The 18,003-nt window shown below is 37.4% G+C and overlaps 1 protein-coding gene and 1 long non-coding RNA gene across 7 annotated transcripts in view; one reads left to right on the top strand and one right to left on the bottom strand.

The window, feature by feature from the left end:
• The window catches only part of PPP2R2B (protein phosphatase 2 regulatory subunit Bbeta), a 504,947-nt gene extending 487,498 nt beyond the window's left edge, over positions 1 to 17,449 (bottom strand). For 2 of the 6 annotated variants that reach the window (XM_032250313.1, XM_032250317.1), the window contains exons 1-2: positions 17,165 to 17,434; positions 16,967 to 17,044 (exon numbers count right to left, since the gene is read on the bottom strand). In XM_032250313.1, the coding sequence (XP_032106204.1) occupies positions 16,967 to 17,044; positions 17,165 to 17,174 (88 nt within the window). In that variant the 5' untranslated portion in view covers positions 17,175 to 17,434. Of the gene's footprint in view, positions 1 to 16,966; positions 17,045 to 17,164 lie in introns of those variants that run through there. The other 4 variants (XM_032250318.1, XM_032250325.1, XM_032250324.1 and 1 more) reach the window with 4 other exon arrangements.
• LOC116531512 lies at positions 4,339 to 5,919 on the top strand. Its single transcript, XR_004260463.1, has 2 exons — positions 4,339 to 4,532; positions 5,546 to 5,919. It is a non-coding gene; the product is annotated as an uncharacterized LOC116531512 (long non-coding RNA).
• Positions 17,450 to 18,003: the final 554 nt, after the last annotated feature.

The following is an 18,003-nucleotide window of genomic DNA, read 5'->3' as shown; positions in this document are numbered from 1 at the left end:
AATTCACTCTTTCTCCTATTAATTATAAATTAATGGAATTATAAAACATATTTTAAATATATAAAGCAGATTTCAACTGCTGTATTTGGGCTATGCACTTATTAGCTCTTGTTCAGAAATAGTGGACTTTAACATTTCTTGTCCAAGGTGAATAAAAAATGTTCCAATTATTCAGTATATATAATGCCTCAAAGTCTTCATAAAAAGAAAGCATTCCAAAGTAAATCCAGAATGTGCTTCCCGTTCTGCAGAAGGAATTGTCTGCTTCCTTCCTGGACATCTCTGCATTTTAATTATATCATGAATATTATGAAAAGGAAGCACTATGCAGATATGAAACAATATTTTTAAAGGATTTCTCTGACTGTGATATCTATTTTGGCTTTAGAGCCTTCCCCAGGATCAGGCAGCCTATTTCTTTTTGGACAGATGAGAACGTTAGAGGATTTGAAAGCAACCCTGTACATGAATCTAGGCGGCAAGATCTTAGTTTTCTGACCCGTAGGCTACCCCTTAGAGATACCGAATAGGCGTTTGAGTGATTGGGTTTAACGTCTTTTCAAGAAAACACTTTTAACCCAGCTTTCCTCTGGATTCTGAGAGGCCATAATAGTAAATCTTTTAGGAGGTAGCAGGAGAGAAAATGTTGTTCCTGTTGTTCTGACAGTAAGGAGCCAGATTTGCTCATTCAGCGAGGACCTTCCCCTGGGAGTGTCACACTGCTCACCGCAGCCTGCACAAGAGCTCTGTTTGGCCTGCAGAGTATGATATTTTCTAATTCAAACTTCATGCCTTTAACAGGGTATGTACTCACCAGTTCCTCTACATCTGGATTACATCTGGAGAGATTTACACAGTTACCTCCCCCTTTGCTGTTTCAGCCTATGAGCTTTGCTCGACAGGAGGATTTCTCAACCTCATCACTATTGATATTTTGGATGAGGTAATCGTTGTGTGGTTGTGTGGGGGAGATGGGGCTGTTTCAGAATGTTTAGTAGTGTCACTGTATTCTACCCAAAAGATGCCAGTAGCACACCTCCCATCCCCCAGTCAGGACAATCCAAAATGTTTCCTGGCATCATAAATATCCTTGGGGGTGCAAAATTACCCTAGATTGAGAATCACTGCTTTACAGCAATATGGCCTCAGAGACCTAGGCTGTGATAATGGACACAATAATTGTACATTAGACAGCATAATGTGGGTAAATAACATTTTCATTAGAAGAAAGGAGAACTAAGATCTGTGTGTAATCCATACCTTAGTTTGCTCACCTCATTCTCCCACAAGTCTGGTATATAAATCAAAACAATATGGTATATGAAACAACATTTGTAAACGTGTTTGGAAAACTTAAACATATAAGCTTGTTGCCGTTTGGTCCTGTGTAGCTCTTTAGGCATCCACTGATACTGGCACATTGAAAAATGACAGTTCTATTCTATGATAAATTATTTAAACTCAAAGGCATTCCATAAACCAAGTACACTGACAAGGAGTTGAACTTAGCAGTAAGGAATGTCACTTTGGGCACTAGAATGAATCTTCTTGGAGTCTCCTGTCTTCTTGGTCTTTCTTGCTGATTGAAAAGTTAGTATTCTTTCTTTCATTTAATCATGCATTTATTCAATATGTATTTGTTAAGCTTTAGTATATGCCAGGCATGGTGCTGGGCACTAGGAACGCTTAACAACTTGTTGTTGCATAGCAGCAAGTAGCTGTAGCAGACATGTTAGATATGACCCTGTCCTTATGCAGAGCATGGCCTAGTAGAGGAAACATACAAGAAGAAAATTATAATGCATTTAGTAAGTGTATGATGGAGACCATTCAGGACCTTCTACAAGGGTCACCAAACTCAGAGTTCAGGGTTAAGAAAGGTTTACTTGCGAAAATAAAACCAAAACTGAGATTTGAATGATGAATACGGGGTTGCAAGAAAAAGAGAGGATGAAAATATTTCTGACAAAGGGGACGGTATGTATGTAGTGCTGCAGGTGAGGGGATATGGCATTAGGGGATGCATGGAGGAGAGAGTACATGAGGAGGATGGTGAGTGAGGCTGGGGGTATCCTGAGTAATGAAACCCAATGAAGCTCTTGGGGAAGCAAGTGACCTATGTACACACTGGAGATACTACTCTGGACACGGTATGAAGAATAGATTGGAGGTGGTCGGGACAATAATGAGAGTGGGGGTAAGCCAAAGAGGCTGCCTCAATATGCAGAGAAGAGAAGATGCTGTCCAAACGAAGATAGTGGCAATGAAGTTGGAGCGAGGTCAAGGGGTTGGAGGCATTGACCTATTTAGAGAAAAGAGGAAAAATGACATATGACTTAATGATGGAGTACATGAGTGGGGGGCGTATAAGGAAGTTCGGAAGGCAGAGCCAAGCATGATTCCTGGGTGCTTGGGAGGGCTTTTGGAGGAAGCAACTGGAATTGACTACAGCTATTGTTACTATTGACAAAAATGAGTTTATGGGGCGCCTGCTGACTGCGGGTCCGTGAGCTAAATGCCAACAAGCATTATCTCTTTTAAATCTTGTAACATCCCTGTGAGATAGGATCTATTATTCTCAGGACCCCAAGGCTCAGCAGGACCTATTCAAGGATCCACATCTGGTAATAACAGGGCCCTGATTCGGGCTGGATTCAAACCTGACAGACTGACTCCAGAGTCAGGTGGTTAAGTCTGCTCTCTTAACCACCACAGAGAACCATTATTGAGTCCCTTGAATGTTTACCTTCTAGGTTTAAATCATAGGTTTTCCAGTGACTAATGGTAATTTTCGTGGAAACATTCCATTTTTTTAAGCTCTTCAAATCTCAATTTCCTCTGCCAAAATCTAGGTATCAGAATATCTCCTTTACAGGGCCTACGGAGTGAGTAGCTAAGTAATGCTAACAAAATAATGACAGAGCAAGCATTTACCGAATGCTGACTGTATTCCATGCTGTGATGTAAATACATGTATCAGCTAATTTAATCCACACAAGGGCCCTGGCTGTGCCTTCAATTATTATTCCTATGTTACAGATGAAGAAACTGAGGCACAGATTAAAATTAAATGCCATACTCATATAGCAGATTTGCTGGACTGCAAACCTGGGTGAGATTTTCTGGAGCCTGTGCTCTTCATTATGGTGTCATGTAGCCTCTGCTAAGAAGTGAGACCTTAGAAAGTGCTTGACATGTCAGGAACCTAGCACCTGGAATGCTGGATGTGCTCAGTGCTGACTATAATTTTTCTTCAATGTTAAGTTCATTGAGCTTTCAGTAAGTGCCAGGCACTGTATTAGACAAATAAGATAGATATGGCTCCTGTCTTAATGCCTTTCTTGAACTACTAGAAAGCCATTTCTAATTATGATTTTTTTTTTTGTATTATCAAAATTCCCTTTCCCATGAGAAGTTGGGAAATGTCAGCAGTTTCTGAGGAAGACTTAGAGAAGCCCAGAGGAGCCAGGCTTCATCAAGAGCCAAATATATGTATTGAACCCCTCTGCTGATGTGATTAGCCTGCGTGTTGGCCAAAAGACAATACCAAGGCCCTTGGAGGGCTACTATCTTTCCTCCTTTCATATCTGTCCATTTAATCACCATCTAGGTTAAAGAAAACAGCTGACTGATACAATGGAGATAGAAAATGCTAACATCTGCTTGATGGTCAGGAGGATTTTAATTTATTTATTTTTGAGACTGTCACCCAGGCTGGAGTGCAGTGGTGTGATTTCAGCTCACTGCAACCTCTGCCTTCCAGGTTCAAGTGATTCTCCTAGCTCAGCCTCCTGAGTAGTTGAGATTCCAGGCACCTGCCACCACACCCAGCTAATCATTGTATTTGTAGTAGAGATGGGGTTTTATCATGCTGGCCGGGCTGGTCTCAAACTCTCGACCTCAGGTGATGCACCCACCTCGGCCTCCCAAAGTGCTGGGATTACAGGCGTGAGCCACTGTGCCTGGCCGGTGGTTTTTATTTTTAATTGACAAAGAGTTGTCTACATTTATGGTGTACAACATGATGTTTTAAAATATGTATACATTTTAGAATGGCTAAGTTATGTTAATTAACATATGCATTACCTCACATACTTAATGTTTACTTATGAGAACACTAAACACCTACTCAGCAATTTTCAAGTATACAATACCTTGATTTTGACTATAGTTACCATGTTGAACAGAAGAACTCTTGAATTTATTCCTTCTGTCTATCTGAAATTTTGTATTCTTTGTATCCCCAACCTCCACTTACCCATCCCCTAGTAACTACCACTCTACCCTCTGGTTCTATGAGTTTGACATTTTTAGATTCCACAGATGTGAGATCATCTGATATTTGCCTTTCTGTTCATGGCTTACTTCACTTAACATAATGTCCTCTAGATTCATCTGTGTTGTCCCAAATGACAGACTTGCTTTCTTTTTCCAGGCTGAGTAATACTCCTTTGTTTCTTTACTGGAAGGGATATCAGATACTCTAATCCCATAATGCCTCAGGGGAACCAGAGTGGTGGAAACATTAAATGGTAATATGACAAGGAAACTCATAACTTCATTGTCTGTTTTCCTTTCTGTACCCTACCTTCTCTATCTATAAGTTGGTAGATTAGAAAAGATCTTCCAGTTTCCTCCAAATTCCAACACGCTATGAATCTAAGTGTTTAATCACACAGTTGCCTATTTGTTCATTAACATCATGTGGGCAATGATGTTATATCAATAATACTATCAATACACCTATCAATAATACTTTGATTAGGTGTAAGAAGTGCTAATTAATTGTTCATGTTTGTTGGTAATGTAGAGACAACTAGCTGTCTGTAATTTTCTTCCACTTGCTCTGACATCATGTCTGTAGAAGTGGAGCCTAGAACGCTCTACAGATGTTTATTGCTCTTCTCAAAGATGAAGTGTAATCTTTGTGTGCACCCAGGTGTAAATCATTTTTTTAGTAAACACATGGATCTGATGGCCATTTTAAGTTCATTTAGAGAGAGCTTACTAAACTTATCACATATTAAACATTAAAAAAATGATCTGGGTCATAGAATGATGAGTCATTTTTATTTTCTTATAATCTGTGTTTTCATCAGCACAAGCTCTGTACTTTGTGTGGATTATTTTATTTCATCCTCATTACAAGTCTATGAAAGAGAAACTACTATTATCCCATTTTATAGAGGAGTAAAGTGAAGTTAAATCAAAATAAAGTTACGTAATCTATTCAAAGGGACACAGAAAGTTGTCGGATTGGGATTCAAATCCAGGCCATCTGTTCACAGTTCATTCTTTTAACTATGATAAAGTCCTTCCAATATCCTCAAGTTTCCATTAAAAACACAAAGAGTATTACTTTATGTGAAAAAAATGCACTTTTTTAAACAGTAATATTTTGGTTGTTTTGAAAATAAAGTCTGTTAATTTTTCTGTTTTAGTTTCATGAATTTGGTATAAACTGCTATTAAATAGCAATATTTTAAAAAGACATCTTATCTTCAGCAAGCTGTAAAACATTTACTAGAAAAATATTCTCTCTCAGGTATGTCTGATGAGAAGCTGTGCTTTACATGAATCATTGACTAAAAAAAGAACAGGAACATAAATTCTGAAGCATGCATGAATGGTAAGCTGTAAAAAACGGCCGTCAGTTTTCCTTGGAAAATAGGCACTTAATATCAATATTTGGAAATCATTACTGCTTGAATATCATTGGTATAGACCTGCCAACATTAAAATTACCTGGTACATTTGATTAATGGTGTAGATTGAGAAGTGCACATGGAGAAATAACTGTGCCATAATTTTGGGAAAGGTTGCCTTAAATCGCAATCAGAAAAAAATCACCCATGAGACAATATATAATAATGACCCTTAAGAAACAGCTAATAAAATTATGAAAATGCCATGCAGGGTAAAAAAAATAAAATGAAAAAAAACAATAGCTCTTAAGTTCCCTAAACTATAAACTGAAAGGACATGGTCAGGTCTAAGGACCCCCCAAATTTAAGTGATCTCAACAATGTCTTGAAAATCACTTTTGGGCACTGACTAACACTGTAACATTCACAAAATCCGATTGGTCCTGGGCAAAGATACCACAGTGAGCTTCAGACCACAGACAACATTTTACTATGAGAGATGAGGTATGAAAACCTCTAGGTTGGAAGCAAACACAAAGCAAACAAAAATAGTTGAGTTTAGAAGTGAGGTTTAATTCTCACAATACAACTATAAGGAAGATTATGTTACTGAAAATTCTCCATTGAGGCGAAATGCCCTAGGATTCAGGTCCTAAAACATCGGAGTACTTCCATGCTTAGAATCCTGAAAGCTTTTCATTGTACCCAGCATAAGACACAAGTATTTACCATGGCTTTAAAGCTCACAACTGAACCTGCCTCTGCTTCCCTCCACAACCTCAACATAGACTCTTCCCCTATTGATGATCCAGTCATCCTGGGCTTCCTTCCAGCCATGCCTGGATTACTCCTATCTCAGGGCCTTTGCACTTGTTTCCTGTGTCTAACCACTGTTCCCATAAGTTTTTTTAAACATGGTTTCTACTCACTATTTACCTCTTAGCTTCAATGTCACCTCTTCAGAAAAGCCTTCATAGAAAAGCCATGTAATGTGCCATTCCTCATTCCTTCATTTAGCCACTCCCACGCAAGCACATTTTATATTCGTTATAGCATGTGTCACCATGGGAAAATATCTTGTGTCTTTGTAAGCTTGCATTTTCTATTGTTGATCTCTGCACTAGAATGTGAGTTCCATTAATACCACGGACTGTGGCTATTTTGAGGGCTGCTGTGTTTCCAGCACCTATTGCCTAATATATATTTACTGAATAAATGGATGAATAAAATTCAATATTTTTACCGCCAACTAAATTGGTATAAAGTTAGCTATACTCTCTTTTTTAAAACTCTGTATGATAGACTAAAAATAAATATACTAAGAAAAAGGCACAATGGTTACTTGAAACCTTGAGCAAAAAAACAGGAACCATCCCACGGTGTCCATGTGCTTAATTATTTATTCTTGGCTTTTAAATTCCATTAACTAATAACATAGGAAGTAAGTAGGATGATGCTGAGCTTGATTAATTAGCAACATTTACAAAAAGGCAAATAATTTTCTCACACACTCCAGGCCCCAGTTTCAAGACAAGTCAGTCTAGAGAAGCTTGGTGTCTGGATTTGCTTGAGCCACGTTTTTCAAAGAATAAGTCAATGACCCACCATTCTTTGCACAGTGGTAGCAATAGAATTAGTTAAGTCTTATCAGTCTCATTTTTCTTGTAGCTGATACTATTGTTAGACTACCTTGAATTGCACCCTCATTCCTTGCTGCAAAGTCTAGATTTTGTTGTAGTATCTTCCACTCAGGGATGATGATCCTATACCAAACTCAGGTACAAGCCTGTTTGTATAAAGCTAGTTAGCCTGCTCCCATTCTCCTTGCCAATGGATGGTTTAAAAGTGGGCATTTGACTTAGACTGTGGCAAAGGGGACATCAAAAGAAATTTTCTAGGGATATCTGAGGGAAAAGGTTCCTTGCTTTAAAAAATAATCAGAATGTCCTTTCACTTGACATTGTTGGTTTATCTCAGAGTAACATCCAGAATTGCTGCAGTTGTCTTGGGACAAAGCTGACATTCCAAGGACAGCAAAGCAGAGAGATAGAGAAGATCTGAGTTCTCTACATTGTGCTTCACCTAGGGAATTTATCAGCTCTGGGGGGTCCCTGACTTGTGACTTATTATGTGAAAAACTGGATTATTGCAATAACCTTTCAACTAATTCCTTCTTCTGACAGTGGTCCGTTAATTGAGCTGCTGCTAGAAAGAGCGTCTTTCAACTAGTGGCTCTCTATTTCATTCAGGCAGGAGACCAAGTATTTATAACGGTTTATAAGGTCCCACCTTGCATCTGTCTGCCGTCATCTGTCTCCATCGTTCACAACTTCTTCCTTTGCCTACTCAACTTCAGACACACTGGCCTCAAGTCCAGTCTCTAAACATACCAGTTAAGCTCTTGCCTCAGGGAATTTGTACTGGCTGTTTCCTCTACCTGGAACTCTCCTCCCCAGATAGTCACACAATGAATTTCTTTGTCTTCTGCCTTTCACTCCTCAAATGTCACTTGCATGAAGTCCTGACCGTCCTATTTAAAAGAGAACACCACATCCCTGCACTCCCTGTTGGTTTATTTTCTCGTATTTATAGCCTCATATTTTAATTCCACTTGTTTATTATACTTATTGTCTAGCCCGTCCACTACTGAATCTCCAGTGCCTAGAATGCTGACTACATAGTAGGTGCTCAATGGATATTCGCAGAACTGAGGAAGAGATCATTCTTTTCCTATTCCAGATATGTTGACAGAAGTTTTCTGTTGCAGCTGAAAGCATCTTGAAAGCATGATGGATTTCCCTTGAGCTGCCTTGGTGTCCTGTGCCCTGCATCTTCAAGACAGTCAACCATGTCTTAAACTCACAGTTGTGCATCCAGAGGAAGATGAGCAGTAGAATAATCTCTGGTGTAGGATTTAAATATTTGCTTTCTGCTCTCTGTAAGACCTTGGGCAATTTAAAGCTTATCCCTAGCTGCCTTAATCTCCTCATAAAGAAAAATAGGTCTACTATCTATAATATCTACACTATCTGTTTGTTGGCAAGGTGAGATTATAAGACCAATTCTAGTTACCTTCTATGGGCTCTAAGACATATATGACCCATACTTTTTAAAAGAAAAGACTTATGTATTTGTAATGGATTGTTTTGAATGAGCTTTTTTATTCTCTAAAAATATCCATTATTTTTGTATTAATGGTAATATTGATTTTTTTGGTTGGTTGACATTTATTAGTTACTGAAGGCTATATTCATTCAATAAATATTTATTAAGCCCCTGCTTGGTGTCAGGCTACTTTCCAGGAGTGCTCTATCACAGTAGTTGAGAACACCAACTCTGAGGTCAGACTGCTGTGCAAATGGCTAAGTTGTTAAACTTTCTGAGTCTCAATCTCCTCCACTATTAAATGGGCTTAAGCTGGTACCTGCCTCATATCTTAGTACTGTGGCAAAGGTGGAATGGGATAACACGTTGAAAGCAATCATCAAGGAGTCTGGTCTCGTGAAGCCTGATTAAACAGAATTATCATTATTATTACTCTACCCTGGCCAGGTATTGTGCAGCACTTTCAAAGATCTTATTAACATATCCTTTCATTTTTTCAAGTTGGCGATCACCCAGGGAATCTGAGCAAATAGCCCGAGAGAATAATTGAACCATGAATAAAATGTGGGTCTATGTACCCAGAAGTCTTAGCTAATTCCTGTTCCTACTTTAGGTCTCTGATTGACTTCCCATCTGGCCAATCTTACTCTAGCAAGCCTTCTGTGCTCTGTTCCCAGTGTCAGTTGGGTAACTTACTTTTTTCTAGCACTTTCCACAATCACATTGGATTGTCATTAAAAACCATGCTGGGTGATGTCTTCAGGAAAGTGTTCAGGGCTTATTGGAGGGGAGCAGCAGGCCTTTGTCCATGGCTGGCCTCATTACCCAGCCCAGTGCCTAGCACATAGTAGGCGCTCCATAAATAGTTGTTAATTAAACACATTTAAAGTGATTGGCCTTAGGGAAGGGATGAAATAAATAGCCATGGAGTTTTTTTTCTCTTTCTTGGCTAGGAAATATTTAATTACCTAACGCTTACAAAGAGAACAGGATGTTTGCCTTCGGTGTTATGCAAAGAACCTGCTTCCCTTCCTCCACAGAGCTCACTTCTCACCAGCCCACCTGCAGAGTACAGCAAGCCTTCTCACACCAAGACATTCTCCATCACAGCTGAGAAAAAATGCTTTCATCTTGCACAACATTCCAATGTTCATAATCATTCCAATTTTTCTTCTGGCAGATTGGCACCATACAAAGTGAAGTTGCATAGGAAATACCTTTGTAGCCTACCGGGTGCAGAGAAGAGATCTCCACTTCTTTTTGATACACAGAGGGAAAGTTTTCACTCCCTTCAGTCCCTGAGGTAGAGAACTTGGTTGCACAGTATCTCATATTTATTGGCATTCTGGTTTCCTTTAAATGCACTCAAAGCAGCTTCAGATTTTCTATCTTCTCTGCTCTTAGAATAGCCCTCTGATGTAAGAAAAGAAAGAACAGAATTTCTCAATGTGTCTCTTGGATCAAACTATTAGAATTATTTGGGAAGCTTGTGAAATATGCAGGTTCTTTGACTCCATCCCAGACCTAGTGAATCAGAATCTCTAGAGGTAGAATCTAGTAATATTCATTTTAACACTCTTCCCAGGGGATTCATATGCAGAATAAGGTTTGAAAATCATTTAGTAACCTGTCCAAAGTCACTAACTCAGTAACTGAACCAAGTTTAAAGTGAGGGATTATCTGATTTCAAATTGGTACCTAATTAAAAATCCCCTTGAGTTGCTGACATAGAAAGCTTCTGTCCAAAAAGATAGGATTTCTTCTCCCTGAAATGGGAATTCCTAACAGTGCCAGTACTTTGCCCTGTATTCAGGAGTGGGAAGAGCAAGGCAAGTAAGGGTCCATTTTACATCATTTTGGCTAAGATGTGTAGGGTGAAGTTACAGTTATTGTAATGAACATCTAAACATCTAAGAAAGGTTATTTGTCAATCACTGACTTCTTTCTATAAAATGAGGAGAAGGTCACAAGTCTTTATACTGCTTTGAGACAACCCAATTGGTATTTTCTTTTTTTCTGGTGACAGCCAAGAGTCATATTCATCGAAGGGAAGCTGAAAAATCATTCCTATAATCCTCAAATTTCTTAAACATCCATAAAAAGATGAAACATTTTGCAAATGTTATAGGTAGAGGATTCCTCTTTGCAAGGAAGTCACAGTTGTTGGCTTTTACTTTAGGGTATATGAAAAGCACCTCACATCGCATCGACAGTCAAATTGATGTTTCTCTTTCATTAGAAAGTGGAATCGATAGAATGCCTCATCCTTCCCTCTATATGAGTGATCTTTTCAGAGGGAGGGAAGGAAAAATGTTATGCCCATGTAGCAAAACAGAATAAATGCCACAATTATTTTCCATGAATAAGATGAAGATTACTTCATCTTATTCATGGGACATCAAAGAACTGCAGAATGAGGAACAAAGCACCCCAGAATTGTGGTATTGTAAAGAAAATGGTTATATGCTACAGCTGGGATAAAAACGGAAACCCCACCAGATAATTCTTTTTCCCATGTACAAAATCAGACATCAAGTCTCAAGAAGTTGTCTGATATCGAGTGGGCAATTTCCAGCACGTAAAGTACTTCTAATGATGAAATAATATAAAATTCCATGCAATGAAATCATATATGAAATATGCCTGCTAAGCAAATCAAATATAAGCATTGCACATGGTAAATCAGAACCTTGAATGTGCAAGTATCTTCCAATAACTAAACTAAGTCAACAGTGTTTAGATGGCATCCTAACCAGCAGTAGAAGTGAAAGTTTAGGGCATCAGCAAATCGTTTGTTGACTGCATGTCCACATGATCTGCATGACTTATGTGATCCCATTCAGTTCAATGGTTCCAAATACCATCTGCATGCTGAGGCTTCCCAGTTTCCATCTGTATCTCTCAGATTGTCTCTTTAAGACATATATATGACTCGTATATACACAACTTCTTTCTTGATGTTTATGCCTTTGTATCTTATAGCTACTTAACATTAATTATTTTCAAAATGAAGCTCAGTATTTTTCTCCCCAAATCTTTCTTTTTGCAGGTTCCACAGTGTTAATAACTGGTGCCCACGACCACCCAATTGTTCAAAGCTAAAAAGCTAAAACCTGAAAACCATCTTAATTCCTTAGTTTACTTCTCCCCTAAAATCTAGCCTATTGCCTCCAAAACGTGTATGCAGCCTGTTATCTTTGTATGCGTACTTTCTCCACTCTAAAAGTCACATTGTCTCTCATCAGACTTCTTATAAAGCTTGTCCAAGGAATGGTATTTTTGAGAATGTGTCCCAGAGATATAATCACAGTAGCTAATCATAATTATTGAATAGTGTCTGTGTGCCATGTTGTTTAAAGTATATATCTAATTATATTATAAGAATTCTTCAGGATAGCTTTTATTATCCCAATTTTACATATCAGGAGATAGAATCACAAAAAATGTTAGGTAACTTACTCCATGCCTGTAAGTAGGTGAAGCCAAATTTGAACCAGGTATTTTTAACTGTGAAACATATACTCTTAATTACTATATCTCACTGCTTTTCCTGGATAAATGTAAAGATTATACTGTTAGGTATTCATAACAATGTTATAAATATTGAAATTATAGGTAAATAAACTAGGGTATACATACCTCTCATTATATGAAAGATAATCCTATACATTGTTAAGTAAAAACATCAATTGACAAAATATTATTTTCATTATGACTCCATTTTGGTAAAGAAAAATCATATTGATATTGTTTGGTGTAAACTAATCAGTTCCTTGCACAGTATTTGACACATAGCACTTGTTTATTGACTGAATCAATTAATGACCATATATGCATAATCAAGAGGTTAGAAATATATACCATATTCTGTGTCACTTGTGCTGGAAAAAACAAACAACAAAAAAACCCCAAACAAACAAACAAAAAAGAAAAATATACCATAAACTTTTGTCAGTGCTGACCTATGGGTTGTGGGTTTATGAATGACATTTATTTTCTGATTTTTATTGGTTAAATTAAACTTTTTTACTCTGAAAATATGTTGTTTTAGTAATCAGAAAAATCAGAAAAATAAAACAATGTTATGTTTTCAGAAATTATTTAAGGTTTATTTTAAAGGCTTTCTTCCCACAAATCTATTTTGCTCCCCCAAATGTGTGAGATTCCTACCTTTTTGGTAGTCAAAGCATTGTAGGCTTTAGCCTAAGCACATTTATCCGTAGCTCACTTTACCTTGTGTTCTGTTTGATATGATACTTTATTTTTCTGGTCCATACTCTGTCTCTCCTTCAATGGTGCATTTCTTGAGAGCTTGGACTATATTTTATTAATCTTTACAACCCTCTCACTTTCTGAGGCAGTACGCTTGATATTGTAAGCACTCACTAAATGTTTATTGTTGAACTCACAGTATCATTCATTTAAAGACCTATAGAATAATTTGACATGTGAAGAAGTTCTAGTCTACTACTTGATACCTCAGATCCACATAAATACCTTGCACCAAGATGACATTTGAACATCTTACAACAATCTACTGGTAATGGTCTGATATACACACACACACACACACACACACACACATTTATATTATGCATGTGTGTTATATATGTAATAAATTATATATGTACAATATATACACATATACGTGCATATGTGTGTATATATAATATATACACATGTATGTACATGTATACATATATGTGTATAATATACATACATATATGTGTATATATATTATATATGTACACATATAATATATTTACAATGTATACATATGTATATATTATAATATGTAAGATATATATACACATATATATAATATATATACACATCTATATGTGTGTATACACACACACACACACGCACACACACACTCCTAGCCCTTATAGCATGATAGATAACTATACTATTATCCCCATTCTGCCCACGAGAAAACTGAAGCGTGGAGACATTAATTAACTTGCCAAGGTAGCCAGCTAGAAAGTGATAGAACTGAAATAGAAAAAGCCATTAATAGGAATAAGTAATCTGGAAGGGAAAGCTGAATAAGTTTTATTGACTTCGATCATATAGGAAATTAACTTGGGTAGATTAAGCCAATTAAACCAAAAGAAATCTGATTTTTAACCAGTAGCAAGTGAAAGTCATTTATTAACTCAGTCAACAAACATTCAATTTCCACTGAGGCAGTATTAGTGGAGGTTAAATGACATCTAAGATGTGCTGGCCAGGGAACTTCTACGCCAGTGTTTGTGTGTTTGTGACCAGCCTAATTCTTCTTTTTAAAAAGTGTCTGCCTTTATTGGCTATTTTAAAGTGCATTTTCTAAACAAAATAGGGATTGACTGTCATTTTGATCCTGACTCTGACCCAATTAACAATCAGTTCAAGCAGGCTACTTTTGTATCATGCACAGTAAACATTTAAACCTGTCGTCAGTTCACCTGTATTCACGATTAAAGGCATGTGTGCAAAATGCACATTCCCAGCTCTCATTCCAGAGTACTAAGTCAGAATCTCTATTTTCAAAACAATGTTTAAAAAGTAGGGACTTTGGAGTCCCAAAGACTAGGTTTGAAAACTACCTCACCCATATTTAAGCTACAGTGTCTTTGGCAACGTACTTAATATTTTTTGTTTGTTTGCTTAACTTCAATATCCTGCTAGGTAAAGGGGAAATAAAAATTCTTCCCTGTCATAAGGTTTTGGTGAAGATTAATTTACGATGAGGGTCTAATCATAATAGTATTTATAATAATAGCTTACAAATATCAAGTACTTACAAAGTATTGAGCACTGTGGCCGCCAGTGCTGTATCTGTATTATCTTATTAATTTGTCTTAAGCAAATAATAAGTCTGCAACTGGTAAGACCTATAGTTAAAGCAGACACTCAGAATTCTCATAATCAATGGGAAGCCAGTAACAAGGACAAGATATAAGTGCAGAGTAAGAGAATAATGGATAACTTGGAACAAGTCATCTAGCCTTGGGGTGCCCAATGCCAGTCCGCTACATCAGAATTAACTGAGTAAACTAATTAAAACACATTGTATCACCCTAATCCTTGAAACTCTAGTGCAGTAGCTCTTGGAGACCTGGGAGTCTCTATTGTTGAAAAAGTTCAAGTGATTTTGAATCATGGCCAAAATTTAAAACAACAGATTAACTTGAACTTTGTTTTCTTAAGATCCATGAGGTTAGAGAATAGACCATTTTTTCCTTCCTTTTAAACAAGTTTCTAATGTCTAGCACAGTGCTAGAAGATAGTCAAAGTTTTTTCAAGTGATATAAAATGAGGTTGATAACTTTCTATGTCTTCATGGGTCTTTAGAAGGATTTTTTGTAAGGCTCTATTTGATAATTCATCTCAAAAATAAAGGATTCTATATACAAGTATAATTTTAGATCCAGTAATCCTACTACTGGGTCTATATTTAAATAATAAAATCAGTACATAGAAGAGTAATCTGCTCTCCCATGTTTATCACAGCTCTAGTCACAATAGCCAAATTATGAACTCAACCTAAGTGTCCATAAACAGATGATGAATAAGATACATACAATGTGAGATATATACATATATATATAATATTATATATACATATATATGTATATGCAATGGAATATTACTTATCCATAAAAAAAATGAAATCTTGTCATTTGTGGCAACATGGATAAACCTAAAAGGCACTATATTACGTGAAATAAGCCAGGTACAGACGGGAAAATACCACACTTTCTCACTCATATCAGAAATCTAAAAAGGTTGATCTCATAGAAGTAGACAGTAGCAGAATAGTGTTTACCAGAGGCCTGGGGGAGTGGTAGGAAGATGGAAAGAGATTGGTCCATAGGTATAAAGTCATAGATCAGAGGAATAAGTTTTGTTCTATAGCACAGTAGGGTGACTATGGTTAACAATACCATATGCTGTATCTCCAAAAGGCTAGAAGAAAGGATTTTGAATCTTCTTACCACAAAGAAATGACAAATGTATGAGGTAATGGATATGCTAATTATCTTGGTTTGATATCATTACACAATATACACACATCAAAACATTACACTGTACTTTATAAATATGTGCAGTCATTGCATCAATTTCTTTTAAGTATAATTTTATATAGATATATTTATTAACTTATTTTACTGTGCTTTCTCCTACTTCGTAAACATAGAGTATTTGGTTTTTGGTCACCCACTATTAGATTCTCTAAAAAGAAATTATGGCAAAATTGTAAATAAACTACTCTTTTCAAATTATCGGATTAATTTTTACTCAAATTATGTTTTACTCGGAAATGAAATACTACAGGATGACCAGAAATTCACAGTATTTGTGCATGTCAGTTTGATTATAGTGTTCACTTCATCATTCTTTAAACCTGCTCACTTCATCATTCTTTAAAAATAGTTTTAGACCTGTGTTTTACCACATCTGGAATGGAATGTAAACCTACCATCAAAGCAGCAAAATCTGTTTCAGACAAGCCCTACTGCATTCTGCTAGAAAAGCTAAACCATGATTTAAAACACCCAGAAGTGCTATTCTAGTTCCTTCCAATTGCCTATCATTCAGTGTTTTGTAAGGCAGACACCCTTAGGGAGAGCCATGGAGGTCTCCAAGTCCAGGCTTACAAAAGAAGAAAAAAAAAGAAAATTTAAAAGTTCTTCAGGAGGAGGCAAACTAATGCATTATCCCAGGTAAAGGGCCCTGGAATGGAAAAGTCTCCTGAGAACCAGAAAGGCAATTATATGCCAAGATTGGGATTCAATGTTCCCATAAGTCATATGACTAGACTTGAATTCTCCAATCTCCCTCTGTGCTTCATGTATAAGCAGTGATCCTCCACATAGAATGGGAGGGAGAGATTTATGGTTGATGGTCTTAAAATGTTTGGACTCAGAATTCTACAGTGCTGACAGACCATCCTGAAACAAGGCATGACTAGTTTAGCCTCTGTCTCTGCAAACCTATTTTACTGAAAGTTCATTTCAGTGCTGCCTCATTGGTGGGAATAAAATAAATTTCACCAGGAATAAAAAAAAAAACAGGAGAGAAAGAAATTATTAAATCCATTTCTAGCTTAGAGTGTAATTCTGGGGTGTGTGGGGACTTAGATTCATGGAAGCAAAGATGAAAGTTTCTAACTTTGAAACCAGCACAAACTCCCAAGGAGGCAAGGAAAAGGATATGGGGGTTTCTCCTACCTTCTGTGGTTCCAATCTCGATAGTGCCTTTCACTTGGCTGAAGCACCATAGTGTGTCCTGGGTGAGCGTCCCAATTCCTGAAAGCAATACAAGGAGACACTTCTGGTTAGGTAAGAGCTCCCAGTTGTTCTTAAGAGGCCAAGAAGAAAAGAAATATATGGCAGAATCTATGCATTTCTAAAAGGAGACTTGCACACCAGGTATCATCTCGTCAGAGAAGAGACCCTAATGAGTCCTGAGAGACTGCAAGCACCACGGTCAGTCTGCAAGCACCACGTCCTGCTGTGAATCACTGCTCTGTCTCCTCTGTCTGACCATGCCAGGACCAGTTTGAACTGGAGCAATTGGAGTTTGTCCCTTCTCAGGCCCTGGCAGCACCCTGGAGTGGTTACGAAGGGTTTGCAGTCATCCCCTATGTGACTGGCCCTTTTCACGGGAATACTAATGCTTTTGATTGTTTTCCTTCTGTAATGGTAGGGAAGAGAAAGAGGCAGTTCGTTAGGGGGTGAGAGGAAAAGAAAGGCAACATTTTTTTTTTTCCTAACTGGGTTTCACAGCTTGCATGGTTGAGCGGCCAGTAAGGGGTTAGATACCCAGAGCACTTCCATCTCTCTTGTTCACTTCTTGACTGCTTGCCAAAGTCAGGCTGACTGCATAGTAGGGAAAAACAAAAAAACAAGGCTGGGGATGGGGCGGGGTGGCTCACAGAGTTGGGGAGTCATTTTCTGACAAACGTGGCCTATTTTGTTCCAAGGGGATTTTTATTTCAGATTCAATTGGACGTTTGATGTGTCTAAATGTTCTGGGTAATAGTGACTCCTCGTTTCTACAAATATATATAGCCAATGCTAATACATATGTTAACACATATACTAAGACATATTCTAATTCCTTTACATATCCAAAAGAGTCCGTTACAGAACACTTCTGGATAGCAGGGTGCCAGTTTCCTTCTCAACAGCATGAACATTCCCCTTCAATTCAACTAGGTTTTAAAATTCAAGAGACTATTGCAGAGTCAAATTTTGGGAGATGG

Source organism: Sapajus apella, unplaced genomic scaffold (genome assembly GCF_009761245.1).
Source record: "Sapajus apella isolate SASKATOON/1434 unplaced genomic scaffold, GSC_monkey_1.0 scaffold71, whole genome shotgun sequence".
Classification (NCBI taxonomy): Eukaryota; Metazoa; Chordata; class Mammalia; order Primates; family Cebidae; genus Sapajus; species Sapajus apella.
The sequence above is the reverse complement of the archived record's forward strand: the minus strand, read 5'-3'. Positions and strand labels throughout refer to the sequence as shown.